The sequence below is a fragment of the Amblyraja radiata genome, chromosome 5, assembly GCF_010909765.2.
Source record: "Amblyraja radiata isolate CabotCenter1 chromosome 5, sAmbRad1.1.pri, whole genome shotgun sequence".
Taxonomy (NCBI): Eukaryota; Metazoa; Chordata; class Chondrichthyes; order Rajiformes; family Rajidae; genus Amblyraja; species Amblyraja radiata.
This window is the reverse complement of record NC_045960.1, coordinates 81,154,551-81,171,912: the sequence shown is the minus strand read 5'-3', so window position 1 is coordinate 81,171,912 and position 17,362 is coordinate 81,154,551. Positions and strand designations below refer to the sequence as shown.

The window sequence follows — 17,362 nt, the reverse complement described above, 5'->3', positions numbered from 1 at the left end:
CAAAAAAACAATTACTAAAAGTGGGGAGAGAAAGCGAGGGAGGAATTTCATTCTGCCTTTCGGAAGAACAAACGTAAGTATGTGCGTCAGACATCTGATTTCAATCATATCATTTGTAGGTAAACATATCCATAGGTCCGGTGTTGGGGATAGCAGTTGAAGCTTTGAAGCTGAAGATATTGGCTTGAGAGAGAATGCTGACATTGGCTCACTCAATGTTTTGAAGGAATGCATGGAGATAGCAAGAATGATAGCTTTTGGTACTAAAGTCAAAGTAAATAATGTTAAGAGTAAATCGTTGTAATGCTTAGTTATTTGAGCAGCAAACCATTACTTTTCTAATGTATTCCAATATTGAATTGTCTACTTATTGCTGACCACAAGACCTAAATCCCCTACTTACCTACAGATTAACGTCAAGGCCTGAAATACTTCCCATCAGTATCAAACTAAATCCAAATTTACAATCAACACTCAAACTTTTTCTTAGCTTTGTGTTTTCATTTTAGTATAAATATCAATTTTAGCCTTTTTGGCATTTTTAATGTGGGAAAGGGAACTTTAATGTTATTGTATATCACGTAATGCTGAGTTGCACGTACTCTACATTATATTCTGATTTTCGATTTTGGGTCTGACTTTTTACTTGTCTGTATTTTAATATGGAGTTGGAGGAAAGGGCCTAAGCCTTTCAAAGGCAACCTGCTCTAACATGTTGCACCTCCACTTGCCTGTCACGTCCTTCATTAAATGCAAAAAGATAATATCTGGCATTTGCGGTTCTACATATTTCTCAAGCATTCACAACATTCTTTACAAATGCTACAAGAATGAACCAATAAGGATTGGCTCGTTATAGCTTTGACTCCAGTTAGCCATCACATTTGGAGTTTTATTTCTTCTACACAGTTCTAATACCTCTGAAACTAGCATACATTGAAAGGTTAAGGATTAATATGCATACCTTTTTGATTTCCTATGGTTTACTTCCAGCTTGGCATTGTATGCGGAGTGCTGAATACATTCAAAAGAATTGAGGACCCAACATTTCATTGCCATCAGTCTTTTTTTGTTTGTTGCCACACCAGAGCCATGTGGGAACAGTACATTTATTCATCTGTGAATTTGCAATAGAAATTGAGCAGACAACAGGAGGTGGCTGTTGCTAGGGTTGTTGGGGCAATGTTTTCATATTACAAAGATTTGATTGTACAAAGAGCATTTGCAATTCTTCAGAAAAAGATTGACTAAGTTAGGACTATACCAAATGTACATTTGGTCAGTGGAACTACAAGTATTTATGTAACCTTCATTTCATCAAATGCAAAGAGGAGAACTTTTAGTAGTGAAACTGTAATCTACTAAGTGCCCATTTCTAAAAATAATTCAAGGGATTTTGAAAGCAGTGAGAAGCCAAAGCCTTGTGGAGCAGGTTCTTCCATGAGATTTAGGGAGCTGAGATTTTTTGACCCGTATTGACTTGAGTATTTCCAAACCAGGATAGGGTGCAACTAAGACGACATTGATCGTGCATGCCTGCTATCTTTGTCATCTTTGGTGGCAGTGTTGCATATTATAATGATACTGATGATTAAGTCATGATAAGTTACGGCAGTGTGCGTTTGGAGGTAGATGTGTATGTTTGGATGCTGGTAGAAGTGGATTGCTATGTATTGAATAATGTTTACATCCTTGGGTACTGATGTTACATTTATCAATGGAGGTAGCAAGTATTCTTGCATGTCTGTGATGTGTAGATTGTAGCTGATGAAAATGGATTGGAAAGTACTTGACCCTGGTGTGAAGGTAGAATGAGAGCACAAGGGTGGATGGAGGTACAGCACAGTTGAAATTGCACTAGTCCCTTCCATGTGGCCAGTTATGAGCAACTGGGTGTATTCTGTATCTATACATTTAACTTAGTCATGTAGGGTGTGCTCAGTTTGAAACTGAAACTTTACTCTTGTAAGCTACAGAGAGGTTGCTCCTAATGATTTCGTATAAGACTTAGATTGTTGAGCAAAGGTTAAGATGGCTTTGCCCTTGTCTGTTGCCACCTGGTGCAGCCCCAGCCTACAACTTGTGTCACCTCAAGGCATTGCTCTTTGCTCAGCGGTGCTACTACTGAGCCACTGTTGGACTATCTTCAAAGTACAGGCGATCCATGGGTTACTGAAGACCTGACATGCGGAGGTTCGACTTTCTGCAAGTTCTCATTGCCAAAAATGAATTTGGCTGCTGTTTATCCTTTTAAAACAAAAATCACTGCCACCTAAAAAGAATACTGAAGTATTGTCTCTCAAGACAGAAATTGAATGAAAATAAGTACAAGTAATAACAACAAAAGTGAAAATAACTCGCTAGTGGTGTGTGCGGGAATCTGAGGAAGCAGTTAGTTCTGTAATTGTGTTAGCCCACATAAACAAGAGGAGAAATACCACATTCCCACAAGAAAATAAATTGAGATTTAACAGCAATCAAAAATATCCTCGTAGTCATTCTTAGTTTAAACATAATTTACAACAGGAATTGGAAGTAGTCCAGTCTGATCTCAGCAATGTAATTACAAAGGATACTTATAGATAGGAATTCAGTAAACCGATTAATAATCATCAAAGTTATATTTCACATCAAATTTGCTGCCTATCTGCAGCAAGGCTATTTTGCCTTTGAAGCCCAAACTTAAGATTGGAATTTTTATGCAACACATTGGTTTTGAGGGGAACTGTTTATTTCCGACTTATGGAAAGTTCAGTTTCCAGACTGTTTTCAGGAACCGAGAGAGCCCTTATGTAATCCGGGCACTGACAACCTGTGCAATGTTTTTCCTCTGACTTGAATTTAGTTTTTAGCTCTCCCTAAGTATTTATGGTGCCCACTGAAAGGACAAGGGCTGGCATTTCATTTATGGACAATATTGGCATTCTATGCATACGTGTCAAACATTATCATGTTTAATGATAGTAGGATCTGTGGCCTTTGATTCGCAATTCTTTCCATAAACTACAGAGGGCTGTACTTCTCCACCAGCAAAACCCATCCTTGTATTTCAGTAATTGGCAATGTTGGCAATCCATTTATTGTTACTGCGGATGCCTTTGTTAACCTGATAATTATGAACGTTGATATTATAATGTATACCAATACTGTAAGAAGCGAGTAATTAGTGTATTGATTGTAAATGCCAACACACACTCAATACTGCGTGCACTGTGGTATTACAAGATCCTTCTGTAATTCATTATTAAAATAGGTGGAGGAGGCCATTCGGCCCTTCGAGCCAGCACTGCCATTCAATATGATCATGGCTGATCATCTCCAATCAGTATCCCGTTCCTGCCATCTCCCCCATATTCCCTGACCACTATTTTTAAGAGCCCTATCTAGCTCTCGCTTGAAAGTATCCAGAGAACCGGCCTCCACCACCCTCTGAGGCAGAGAATTCCACACTCACAACTCTCTGTGTGAAAAAGTGATTCCACAACTCTGTTCTAAATGGCTTACCCCTTATTCCTAAACTGTGGCCCCTGGTTCTGGACTCCCCCAACATCGGGAACATGTTTCCTGCCTCTAGTGTCCAAACCCTTAATCTTATGTTTCAATAAGATCCCCTCTCGTCCTTCTAAATTCCAGAGTATACAAGCCCAGCCGCTCCATTCTCTCAGCATATCGACACTTTCGTGTCCATACTCCATGTTTCAAATGTTGACATCGCTTTCATCATTCATCCTGAAAAGGATGTAAGCTTCTGGCGACAATCAGTGGGAGCCATCACTTGTTGCAATAGATGATGGTGGTAGCAGAATTAGCTTGGAATATTTCCAGTTTCCAGCCACGCGACATGGAAACTGCTATGGGGGCCATTACATATAGTAATGTAACCAATGTTCCCCATTCATTCAATAGGTTCAGCATGTATTTTAACGCTTGAATTTTAATGTTTACTTTAGTCCTATGCCTGGCTGACAATCCTGATCATCTGTAATATTCTCTCCTCTTACAAGAAAATATTCAAAGAACTTGAAGCACATCCAGTTGCTCAGACTTTTGTGTGCTCCACTTGCAGATAAACTGTCATCCACCCACCCTTTCCTCCAGCTGCCACGTGCACTTTAAAAAGAAATGTAACACTCACTTAGCATATTATTAATATCGGTATCTAAATTGCAATGGCTGCTGCCAAAATTTCACTCGGAGACCAGTGATGTCTCTGAATGAAAGCGGCTCACGAGCCTATTCTACCATTGGGTGCAACAACCTATTGAAATCGTAATTAAAACTAATTCAGGTAGCGTTGCATATTTGTCTGAAAATTCTGTACATCTACACGCTGTCAAGGATCATCCACAATGGATCAGCCTGCATTTTGGGGACCAGTCCCCTGATCCAGGACTTATTATTTATCCCATTGCTTTCAACATTCTTAAGCTAAGTTTCCCCTTTTGTGTCTTGGGGTAGCAGATATCCATTTTGCAATTTGTCTGTATTGTCTAGCACTACATGTGCTGTTTGTCTAAGATAGACACAAAAGATGGATTAACTCAGTGGGACAGGCTGTATTTCTGGAGAGAAGGAATGCAGATTACAAAGGAGAATACATCCTTCTCTCCAGAGATGCTGCCTGTCCTGCTGAGTTACTCCAGCTTTTTGTGTCTATCATTGGTTGAAACCAGCATCTGCAATTCCTTCCTACACATGCTGTTTGTCTTATTTGACTAGTTGCCCGCTGGGATTTCCACAAATCAATGGGGAATTTATTGAGGATGCTTTGAGAATATTCCTCCATCTTTGTGGTAATTTTGTGGAGGCAGCATTGTCCCACTTTCCCGAGTTATTCACAAATTCTCCCGAGTTTTCAAACTCGCAGAATGTTCGTAACGAGTCCGTAGGAGACCATGGATATATCATAGCGGCTTGTTATGCCAGCCGTAGGTACTCGGGGCATCAGGTAAGTCGCGACTTTTTTTCGGCCTGATGAAAAATGTCCACGTGTAAAAACAAAAGCCCCAATATTTATGCCGAAATATTTATCCAAAGTATAATTTTTTATTTACTTTGAAGTGAATCATTCATGCTAACTTGCCGTTCTCTCTTTTCACAGATTTTAAACTGATACCAAGAGGATGGGAAAACAGAACAGTAAACTTCGTCCAGAGGTGCTGCAAGACCTGCGAGAAAATACAGAATTCACAGATCATGAGCTCCAGGAGTGGTACAAAGGCTTCCTTAAAGATTGCCCGAGTGGTCATTTAACTGTAGAAGAGTTCAAGAAAATATATGCAAACTTTTTTCCATATGGAGATGCTTCGAAGTTTGCAGAGCACGTGTTCCGTACCTTCGATACAAATGCCGATGGAACAATTGACTTTAGAGAATTTATAATAGCACTTAGTGTTACATCTCGGGGAAAGCTCGAACAGAAATTGAAGTGGGCATTTAGTATGTATGACCTGGATGGGAATGGGTACATTAGCCGAGGTGAAATGCTGGAGATTGTGCAGGTATGCCAATTTATAAAAATTGTTTAATTTGATGTTACAGTAACTTCTTCCATTCTAACACTTATTTCTTTCTGTTGTCAAATACAAGACCGTATTTAGAAGGTTCAGTCAATTTCTCCCAATATTCTCAGATGCTTTTCTGCAGCAATGTCCTGGGGATGTGTTTTTGATATATTGTATTATTATAAAGTACGGTACAGGAAAATGAAAATGAAAATTCGAATCAACTCACTGGAAGCGAAAGGTTACTGGATCATTGCTCGCATTAGATCCAAAGTTTCTGGAAGGCTGACGAAAGGATAGTGACTGCAGGATTGGAAGAGTTTCAGAAGTAAAATGGGGAAAGCCCTGGCTTTCTGATTATAAAGATGTAGTTTCGGGAGCTGTGGGATGGGATATAAATGAAATGTGCAGTATTTTCAAAAGAATCTTTGTAGCATGTTAGGTATGTAGGTGAAAGTTGAGTTTGATTTCAAACAAAACACTAACGCCCATTACTCTGAATCTGATTTCATGGCAGACAAAAAATTGAAATGAGGGACAAACTGATGATGGTGGCAAAGTTTTAATTTCAGTTTCACTGTTATTGAGCAGGTGTTTTTTGTTTTTTTGGAGTTGAAATTTGACAGCTGGATGAAAAGTAGCAATGACTTTGAGTTTGAAAGTAGCAGTAGGATTAGATCAGGTGACCAGAGTGTGCACTTCAAAATTCAAATTGTTGTTGTCACTGAGCTGTTGCATGTAATTGATATGAAGGATGGGGTAGAACCCTGAGATACATCGAATGACAATGCCTATATAGGTTGAAATCATTAAAGGAAGTCTGTCTTCTATACAATAGGTTACAGCAAACTCATCAAATGGTGCCACAAATGTGGATTGCAGAGTCAACATCTAGGACGGGTGGGGAACCTGCGGCCTTCTAAGCCATTAAGTGCGGCCTTTTGAATGAATTTAAATTTTGTAGAACAAATCTTTATTATTATGTTTTTGTTCATCTTTTATTATTTTTATTTTAATCTTAAAATGAACGTTTTTATTTTAATCTTAAAATACCAAAGAGTAAAAGAAGATTCGATTAAATAATCCTCCCTGACTGACGGCCACAATTAAAACATTAGTAAGTCATGAGGGCTATTTTAACAAAATAATGTACATATCTAATTGAAGTTTCTTGGATGCGGCCTTATTAGATTACAGCTAACTTGATGCGGCATTCCAACATGAAAAGGTTCCCCACCCCTGATGTAGGACATACTGGGTGAGGAAAGTTTGATATTTGATATTTGATATTGGTTTTGCCCAGTACATTCTTGATATTTTCAGGACAGTGTCTTGATTGGAGAACATTTAGAATTTAGTTTTGAGATATAGTGTGGAAACAGGCCCTTCGGCCCACCAAGTCCAGCCGACCATAGATCATCCATACGGTAGTTCTAAATTATTTCCACTTTTGCATTTTACACACTAGGGGCAATTTACAGGTGAATTAACCTACAAACCTGTACCTCTTTGGAATGTGGGAGGAAACGAAACACCCGGAGGAAATCCATGCGATCACAGTGTGATTGTACAAACTTCACACAGGCCTCACCCATAGCCAGGATCGAACCCTGGTCTCGGGTGCTCTGAGGCAGCAGCTCTGCCGCTGCACCACAGTGCCACCCTGTGCCCTAAATTGGAAAAGAAAATTCCTCATTCCAACGTGATGGAAATATTAATTAGTTTCTAAATGTAAACAAGTTGCTAGATGTGGATAAAATGTTACTCCAAGGATAGAGGTGAGAGTGGTCAATCACTTTCCAAGCCACTGCTGCAGACAGAATCACTGGTGGCTATAGTCGTTAAGGTGGCCATTCAGCCATTGACCATACTAGCCCTATGTATCAGCAATCCAGCTAGTCTCATACACCTACTCTCTCCAAAAAGCTGTAAATATTTCCCTTTCAATTATTTTGAGTTCAACTCTACTATTATTCAACATTGCATTCCAAGTCCTAATTACATGCTACATACGTTTTCTCTCAGTTTGCTCCCACAGCAAGATTGCTATCATGCCCTATTCCTAATTAGAGATAGAATAATTAATGAGCAGCCTGTTAGATGTTCTACTGAATCTCTGGCCACCACTTAACACCCTGCAGTCTGTTTAAGGGGATGTAGTTTCTGATTAAGGAGATAAAGGGGATAAGTCTTCATTCGCTAAATGTATTTTAATTCTAGCCTTTAGTGAATTTTATAAAAAATTCCAAGTGCTTGGTAGCCCAAAGAATTAACAACTTGGAAAGAATAACATGCTTGGATGGTTTGTGTTTTATTATTGCTATCAATAATTTACTCAATGCTGCGGTTGGATTTTGGACTAAAGATTAACGATGAAGAAACTTTAAATAAAAACTGGATTTGAGACAAATTTTAAAATCCTACAATCAATTATGTTATTTCTTGTACGGAATATTAATGATTTTCCAAACAATCCGAAGCTGGTATTTGAAGTTCAGTCCAGCCAGCTTTCTCCAAAGCCACTTTTAATTGCTACACCTTGTATAATGAGAGCCAGATAAAATAATTCCACAGAGTATGAAATACTCAAACACATTGTCAGGTATTGATGACCAGTGATAGAGATGAAGGGATAGGAAGGCAAGTGAAGTTTCAAGTATGTAGCTACAAACCACACATGTGTTGACTAGAAATACTGAAGCTACAAAGAGAACGAGTCAAATGTACTACTTACAATCATTGTTGTTAATATTTTTCTATACAACAGGAGGGCTGTGTAGTACACTGGCTAGTACATACCCCTTCCGTGTAATATCTGACGAGGAGAAAACAAAATTAGATGGGCTGTCCTCAGACTGATTTCAGGGGAGAGGGCGGGACAAAGAATGTAGGCAGAGACAGTAAGACTAGTGGGAGAACTGGGATGGGGAAGGGGATGGAGAGAGAAAGCAAGGGCTATCTGAAGTTAGAGAAGTCAATGTTCATACCGCTGGGGTGTACTAACTTCACCACTGATTTCCATCCTGCACTCAAATTCACTTAGACTATCTCCCTTCCGTTTATAGATCTCACTGCCTCCATCACAGCAAACAGACATCTTATACAAACCTACTGACTCCCATTGCTATCTTGACTACACTTCTTCCCACCCTGCTTCCTGTAGAGACTCTATCCCCTACTCCCAATTCCTCCGTCTACGCGGCATCTGCGCCCAGGCTGAGGTGTTCCATACCAGGGCGTCAGAGATGTCCTAATTCTTTAGGAAATGGGGTTTCCCTGCATCCGCTGCATGATGGCTGCCTCTGCCTACAACCTGTCTTTTTATCTTTTTTTAATTTTTAGTTTGTTTAAAGTATGTTTTGGAGGATTTTTCTTTAGTATTTCACGTGAGGGAGTGGGGTTGGGTAAGGGGGAAACCATTTCCCAGTCACTTCCTGGCGAGGATGCGATTATTCTCCGAGTCGCGTCCTCGCCCCCCTCTTCGCGGCCTACCAACTGGATTGGCGTGGCCTTTCCTGCCGGGGACCAGATCAGAGCTTCAGCAGCGTCGGCGCAGTGCTGGATACATCGCGGAGCGGGCAATGCCTTACCTGGATCACCGTTTGAAGCTCTGGGCCTGCTGCATCGTGGAGTTGCATCGACATCGTGGAGTTGCGGTTTACGGAGCTCCCAGCACCGGTGGCGTTGACCAACATCGCGGAGTCCCGGGACCCTTTGCCGAGGGCTGCCAGCGTTGAATCTCCGCCATACGAATTTTATTCGTATGGCTGTTTGGTGAAAAAAGCATTTTGTTGTCTCAGTACTTGTACTCTGCACAATGACAATAAAGTTGAATCAAATCCATTATAGATGAGGCTCTCACTAGGGTCTCCTTGATGCTCCGATCTTACTCCCCTCCCCCCCCCCATCAGCCATTGCGTATAACATATAACCCTCCAACATTTTCGCCACCTCCAACGGGATCCCACTACTGGCCACATCTCCACCCCTTTCTGCTTTCCGCAGAGACCATTCCCTCTGAAACTTCCTGGTTAACTCGTCCCTTCCCACCCAAACCACCACCTCCCCAAGTACATTCCCCTGCAACTGCAGGAGATGCAACACCTGTCCTTTTACCTTTCCTCTCGACTCCATCCAAGGACCCAAACAGTCTTTCCAGCTGAGGCAGAGGTTCACCTGCACCTCCTCCAACCTCATCTACTGTATCCTCAGGTGTCAACTTCTCTACATAGGCTGTGGGCCAAGGTGTTTTTTCGTTTTATTTCGTGACCCAAATCGCATATCTACCTGTATTTTTAACATATTGTGTAAAAATATCATATAAATCATACCTGAAACTCGTCAAGAACAAAACCTGCACATATTTTTAAAATATGAGGAAAACCCTCAAATTCACCGAGTAGTAATTGTCCAATCAAAACACGTTTGACATTGGTCAATTGGCATCCGATTCAATCACACGCTTTGTTTCAGGCTAGGAAGGTTAGTGCAAGAGGTTTTAACTGTCAAAACAATAATACAAATAACCTCACGTGATTATCTACGCCATAATAAACCATGACAGTATGATTGATGATTGCTGCGAACTTTCAGCAAGTTGTCATCTAGTTTTTGCACGGGAGTGAACTGCAGATTACTGTGCATGACTACGTTTGAAATAGTTCAACTTTGAGGAAGACTCTGGATAAGAATATTTTGAATAGATCAACTGTACTAAAGTAACAATGTTCTCCAAAACACGATTATTATTGTGGGATTGTAGTATTTTCTTTCGTACATCGCGTATAAACAAATGAAAATGCAATGTTTCTGTTTGTAAACTAGCCATTCATGACATACCCACCCATGAAATCTAAACCAAAAGATTGGGAAATTAAATGATTATATACAGTCTACTTTTGCTGTTTAGTGTGTCCAAGTTTGAATTGATATAAACCCGGGAATGAGGAATACAACACATCTCATCGATTACTGTAGGGATGAGAAAGATCCACCTGTTCATTTCAGTTACAGCGAGTGCGGTGGTTGGATTGATTTTAATCAACAGGTTCCTGGCAATGCAGTGAGGAATGATCTCACTGTACAGAGAGGGGGTACGCCTCACCGTGACCCCAAAATGTACCATGGGTCGTGCTTCATTCTCTGAGATGGGTTGGGAGACAGCTCGAGGTCAGGCAGTGATTGAGGCTGCTAAAACTTAATGAACAGTGTACTTACTCATCCAGATCAAGTCCAGCGATCCTGGACACTGGTTCGTGCAGAGTACCTAAAACAAATTTACTTTCCTCTAGTAGACACACGATGCTGGAGTAACTCAGCGGGACAGGCAGCATCTCTGGAGAAAAGAATAGGTGACGTTTGGGGTCGAGTCCCTTCTTCAGACTGAGAGACACAGATATCTTTAGTTTCTTTCTCCCCTCACGCTCAAACTGAAGAAGGGTCGACCCGAAACGTTGCCTGTCCATTTTCTCCAGAGATGCTGCTTGACCCGCTAAGTTACTCCAGCAAGTGTGTCTACCAGAGGAAAGTAACTGGCAGTCAGTGGGGAATGCACACTATCTGTGCATCAGGCGGGTTCAGGAGCCGGTGAAACACGGGTCAGCACGGCCTGGGCTGCACAAAGTGGCAGACTTGGCTGGGCCACCAGGGGTAGAGTTGCGTCCCTCTCCCTCCCCCCCCCTCCCTCTCTCTCCCCCCCCCCCCCCCCCCCCCCTCCCTCTCTCCCCCTCTCTCTCCCCCCCCCCCCCCCCCCCCCCCCCCTCTCCTGAAACCTCCTGTTTTATTTATATTCACATCCATACCACTGCTAAAAGGTGTCTTGTGTAATTTGTGGTCAATTCTCCACAATATTTGTGTTAATAGCGTTTTAAAGTTCATTCACAACTTGGAGAATGTACACAATTGTTTTCAGCACAGGAAATGTTGAGGTTTCTTTGTATTTTGTATATAATACAAATATATTATATAAATATATATATTATACAATATATTATATCACTTGTATATACAAAATACAAGTGATATAATATCTATGGTTTAAATGACACACATTAAATTTGAATGTAAACATAGTCCCCATCCTCCTTTCACAAACATTTGAATGATATTGGTATTGCCTTTATACAGTAAATGTTGACCTATATCATTTCATGCTCTCAGGCAATTTATAAAATGGTGTCTTCTGTGATGAAGATGCCTGAAGATGAATCGACGCCAGAAAAACGAACAGACAAGATCTTCAAACAGATGGACACAAACAATGATGGTATGTAAAAAATGGAATGCAGCAAATTTACAAGCAATAGATTGCACTTTTTTTAATGGGACTAATCCCAGTAAAGTAATGAATATTTATAGTGCTATTGAGAGAGAAGCAGTCCCTACATAATGAAGCAGACCATTCAGTTTCACTATTTATGACGAGACAGGCGAGACTCTGAAGTATCAGAGTACCAGTTAGTTTGTTCTTTGAGGGAATCAGAAGTTAGAAGCTTTTAACATGAGTAGAAGTGACTGAATTTAGCCAGATGGGAATTCCAACACGAGGGTTGCTTGTCTGCACTGTGAGCCATCACTCAAAATTTAGGTACCGCGTTCCAGAAGCTTGTGAGGAGGACCTTGCAAGATTGTTTGTGGTGTGAAGACTGTGCTGATGCAGGGTAATACTTCCATTTTAATGCTGCTTCTGTTTCAATGCAACAGTTTAGTTTCAGTTTGGAGATACACAGTGGAAACCAGCCATACCGACCTTTGATCACCTGTACTCTAATTGTATGTTATACTAGGGGCAATTTACAGAAGCTAATCAACCTACAAACTTGTATGTCCTTGGATGGTGGGAGGACACCGGAACGACCAGGGAAAACCCATGCAGTCCCAGGGAGAACGTACAAACGCCACACAGACAGCATCCGTAGTCTTTGGTTCTGTGAGGCATATTGCTCTACTGATGTGCCACAGTGCCGTCACAGCCGCAGTCACTCAAGGCGTTCCCCAAGGCTCCGTACTCGGCCCCCTCCTCTTCATCATCTACATCCTCCCCCTTGGTCAGATACTCCGCCACTTCAATCTGGACTTCCACTGTTACGCTGATGACACCCAGATTTACCTTGGCACCAAATCCCCCCACAACCCCCCCCTCTCCCATATCAACTCCTGTTTGTCAGCTATAAAAACCTGGATGCAACATAATTTCCTCAAACTCAACAGCGATAAGACAGAATTCCTCCTCATAGGCTCCAAAGCCACACTCAGCAAAATCAATAACCCCACTCTCACCATCGACGGCACCACTGTCTCCCCATCTCCCCAGGCCCGCAACCTTGGCGTGATCTTTGATTCCACCCTCTCCCTTGAGCCTCACATCCGCCATGTCATTAAAACCTCCTTCTTTCATCTCCGCAACATCGCCAAACTCAGACCCTCTCTCACACCGCCTGCTGCTGAAAGACTCATCCATGCCTTCATCTCCTCCCGACTGGACTATTGCAACTCACTTCTCCTTGGCATCAGCTCCACCTACATCAACCGACTCCAACTGGTCCAGAACGCAGCCGCCCGACTCATCACCCACACCAAATCCTGGCATCACATCACTCCAGTCCTCAAAAAACTTCACTGGCTTCCCATCTCCCACCGGATCACCTACAAAATCCTGGTCCTCACCTACAAAGCCCTCCACCATCTGGCCCCCCCCCCCCATATCTCACTGACCTCCTCTCCCTCTACCAACCCTCACGGTCCCTCAGATCCACATCAGCCGGTCTCCTCTCCATCCACAAGTCCAACCTCCGCAGTTTTGGGGACAGAGCCATCTCCAGGGCAGCTCCCAGGCTCTGGAACTCCCTCCCCCAACTGATCCGCAATTCCGTGTCCCTCACCATCTTCCAGTCCCGCCTCAAGACCCATCTCTTCACCTCTGCCTATCCTTAGCCCCACGTCCCCGTCCCTTTTCATCTGTGCATTAATTGCCTCATACTTTGTTTTGTATTGAATTCTGTCTTTACTTTGTGTACTAGTCATGTCTCTACTATTTATTTCATTCCCCTTACATGTTTTTCCTCTACATGCTCAATTTTTGTAAGGTGTCCTTGAGACTCTTGAAAGGCGCCCATAAATAAAATTTATTATTATTATTATTATTATTATAGTTAGGGTATAAATATTTTTATACGCCTCCTAAATGATTGAGTAAGCAGATGAGTCCACCACATTCCTGCTGAGTATCTGCACGGATGCATAGGCCAAAATGGGAAGATATTTTTCCTTAAAAACATTTAAATAAACTTTTTTCACCATGCAACAGTTTATTGGAGATTTTTCTTAAATTGTTTGAATTCCAGCGATTTAATTGAATTCCACAAATGTCATGGTGGCATTTGATCTTTTTTTATCCCCGGTTCATTATTAGTCTGGGGATAATATTAGGTTAGGTTACTAGTTTGGTTATTTAACACTGCCACCGCTACACCAAATGATGAATTACATTCCTCATTGGGATGCATTGTGAATGTGTCTCAACTTTATACTGCCATTTTCTGGAAACCAATCAGTAATAGCCACAAACTTTCATTTTTGATCTTGAAAGTGAATTGTTTGCAAATGATGCCTATCTATATTCTTCTGGATTGATTCTAAACTGGCTCCACAGGTCAATTTTCTTATGAGTTATAAAGACTATATTTGGCCACCTGCGTGTTAAAGGAGGAGACATAAAATAATGTCTAATTTTAAGTAATGTACTATCTGCAGCAGTGTTACACCCAGATAGTTGAGACGAAGATCAGGCTTGAACCCAGTGGCACGAACTGATGTCTGTGCTTGTATAATCACATTGTTTTCCACTGGAAACAATGATAAGTATTTATAGAGAGAGCAATCAACATTAATAATCAAATCCCCCTATTCTTTGGCATTCCAATTTTCTTTATAAATTAATGTCTATATTAAAAATGGATAAAACGTTGCCAATAGGTGTGAACAGATATAATGTTTTATGAATATTTAGTCCCTAGCTCCACAGATCTGCCATTCAAGACTAGTGTATGTCTTGAATAAAGTGGGTGATTGGAATAGCAGCCTCTTTAATTGGGTAATTTTGAAGTTCAATGTCTGATGATTTCAAGTTGTATAATTTATAGTATAGGACTCTCTCATTGGGGCATCTGCCAAGCTGCTTGTTCTGAATTTTTCCATGAATGTAATACGTTCAGTTAATTTGGCAACACACAAATTTAACTTCTGCGAATTAGTGTAGCAGTAATTGTGCATTATTCAGGCTAAAATGTCCTTAACGTTGTATCTTAGTTGAATCGGGGTCATTGGCAATGTCTCCCTTCCTAGTGTTCCATTCAATTGATATTTTATCTTTTAACAAATTAACAAAATTAGTTAAAACGTACGATCAAAATTGTCCTTTTTCAGTTTAGGTTTTTCCTTATTTCTGCAGTATAGACAGAGTTGACGTGGATAAGCTTTTCCCACTGAGAGTAGGGAAGATTCAAACAAGGGGACATGACTTGAGAATTAAGGGACAGAAGTTTAGGGGTAACATGAGGGGGAACTTCTTTACTCAGAGAGTGGTGGCTGTGTGGAATGAGCTTCCAGTGAAGGTGGTGGAGGCAGGTTCGTTTTTATCATTTAAAAATAAATTGGATAGTTATATGGACGGGAAAGGAATGGAGGGTTATGGTCTGAGCGCAGGTATGTGGGACTAGGGGAGAATACGTGTTCGGCACGGACTAGAAGGGTCGAGATGGCCTGTTTCCGTGCTGTAATTGTTATATGTTATATGTTATGCTTAATTCGACACTTAAAGTAAACACTTTGAGGTAAACCTGTTTGTGCACAGGGCTCTGTTCAACAGCCCTGAGGAATTGTATTCCAATTAACAAGCTTGAATCGATCTTCTTAATTCGTGTCCATCATCTATGTTTCAAATGTTCGGCCAGGCTCTTGCACAGTAGACAGCCTTCTCGTTTGCCGAACAATGGAATTCTAGATCTTCCAGGCAGCATTGTCCACCAAGAAGTGGGCATCTTAGATGTCCCACATTCACATTCTGTGTCTGCCGCATCTGCATAATCCCATTTGCTCATATTGGTCTTGCATCAGCACATCCCTGTACGAAGCCTATTGAGGGATATCCGGGTGTCCCCAACTTGCCTACTACGTTCAGTTTTACGGCAACTGAACGGCAGATTCCTGGTGGAGCAATACTGGCAAGACATGCAAGCTATCCACTGGTTGGTTTTAGGCAGCCAGTGATTCATCTGCAGTTGTCATTAAGGGCGGCGTCAACTTTCTTCGCATGAGATGACCTCTCCCAAACAGGCCAAGTATACTCTGCAGCAAAGTAGCACAGCGCAAGAGCAGTTGACCGCAGTGTGAATCAATAAAGCTCAATGACTGACCTATAGTGAAGACCCCTTCTGTGGCTTTAGAATTCCCCACCTTGTACCTCCTGCAACAAACCACAATTTTGATCATTTGTTGAAATTAATAATTTAATTTACGGGGCATCATTGTTAGAAAGCTGGAAATGCCTGTGTGTATCTTAATGTTTAACATTTTATTTTCAGGTAAGCTCTCCCTTGAAGAATTTATTAAAGGTGCCAAGAGCGATCCTTCCATTGTTCGGCTACTACAGTGTGATCCCAGCAGTGCAAGCCAGTTCTGATCTGAGGGGAAAAAATGTCTGGACAGTAATGGAGGACCACTGGCTTGTCATTCAAGCTTAGCTTGCAGCAGATGCCTGCCACTCATTCCTCGTGGTCTGGTGGCCAGAGTTTACTGTACCATGCATTACAGTGGCTGGCTTTCTGCAGTAACACAAGTGCAGCATTCCCATGCAGTGGAACTTTCCACGGATATTCACAGAGTTTAAACTTATGTTTACATGCAATTGTCTTGAGTTTTTTTAATGCAGTTAATGCGTCTGATGTGTAGCTTCAATCATTTATTGGTTAAGGAGGTTTGTAAATATTCAATGAGTGAATATGGAAGTGTTTGAGATTAGATCATAGTCAGATGTTGAAATAACAATGAATGTAGCTAACAGCTAAAAGCATACCGTGAAAGCACCAGTGGATTCTATGCTTCTATTCTATAAGAAAATTGCTTGCACTTAAAAATGTTGGGCATTTCAAAAAATTTTGTTGGAGTAAAATTCAATATTGAAAGCAAGTCAATATTTAATGTAATGCTATTTAGCCTCATATATCATTTCAAAGCTGATTTGATGCATATATTCATATTGATATTTTTATCCTGTTGACTAGTGGTTTAACACATCACAATTACCAGTGACCATCATGAACATTTAATATTTGCCTATTATGTAAAATATATTGATCAGAAATTTAAGTTAATTTTTTATTATGAATAGATGCAAATCTGTTTTTAGGGTTGTATATGGGAGGTGAAACTTCCATTTTGTGTTGGCAGAGTAAAATGTTAAATATACAGCAGTAGGGATTATTGAAATGAAGGTCAGGTTATCTGTTGTTGATGTATTGCAACATCCTTTTGCAATGTTTCTGTATTTTCAGCTGTAATTTGTTTATGTCTTGTGTATTCCAGTGTTACTTGACATCTGCCCACTGCTGAGAAATGTACCAAAATAAAGCCTACATTTTCTTGTCTGCCGGTGGCCTTTGTATTCATTTACAAAACCATTTGTAATATTGAAAAGAAAATCACACTGGTACAAACACATGCTTACCTTGGAAAGTAAATTGACATAAACATGTAATGTTCAGTGGAGATTTTGTTTGCTGGTTCATCCTGTTTACTTTAAAGCTAATCGTGTAAGGTTTCTGTCATTTACGAGTTCCCATTGATGAGTTTTTGCATTGTAA

The 17,362-nt window shown here is 40.9% G+C and overlaps 1 protein-coding gene across 2 annotated transcripts in view; it reads left to right on the top strand.

Annotated features, from left to right (window-relative positions):
- Positions 1 to 17,146, top strand: part of hpcal1 (hippocalcin like 1) — a 70,054-nt gene extending 52,908 nt beyond the window's left edge. For both annotated transcript variants that reach the window (XM_033021601.1, XM_033021602.1), the window contains exons 2-4: positions 5,102 to 5,501; positions 11,664 to 11,769; positions 16,085 to 17,146. In XM_033021601.1, coding sequence (XP_032877492.1) covers positions 5,124 to 5,501; positions 11,664 to 11,769; positions 16,085 to 16,182 — 582 coding nt within the window. In that variant the 5' untranslated portion in view covers positions 5,102 to 5,123 and the 3' untranslated portion in view covers positions 16,183 to 17,146. The remainder of the gene's footprint in view (positions 1 to 5,101; positions 5,502 to 11,663; positions 11,770 to 16,084) is intronic.
- The last annotated feature ends 216 nt before the right edge of the window (positions 17,147 to 17,362 follow it).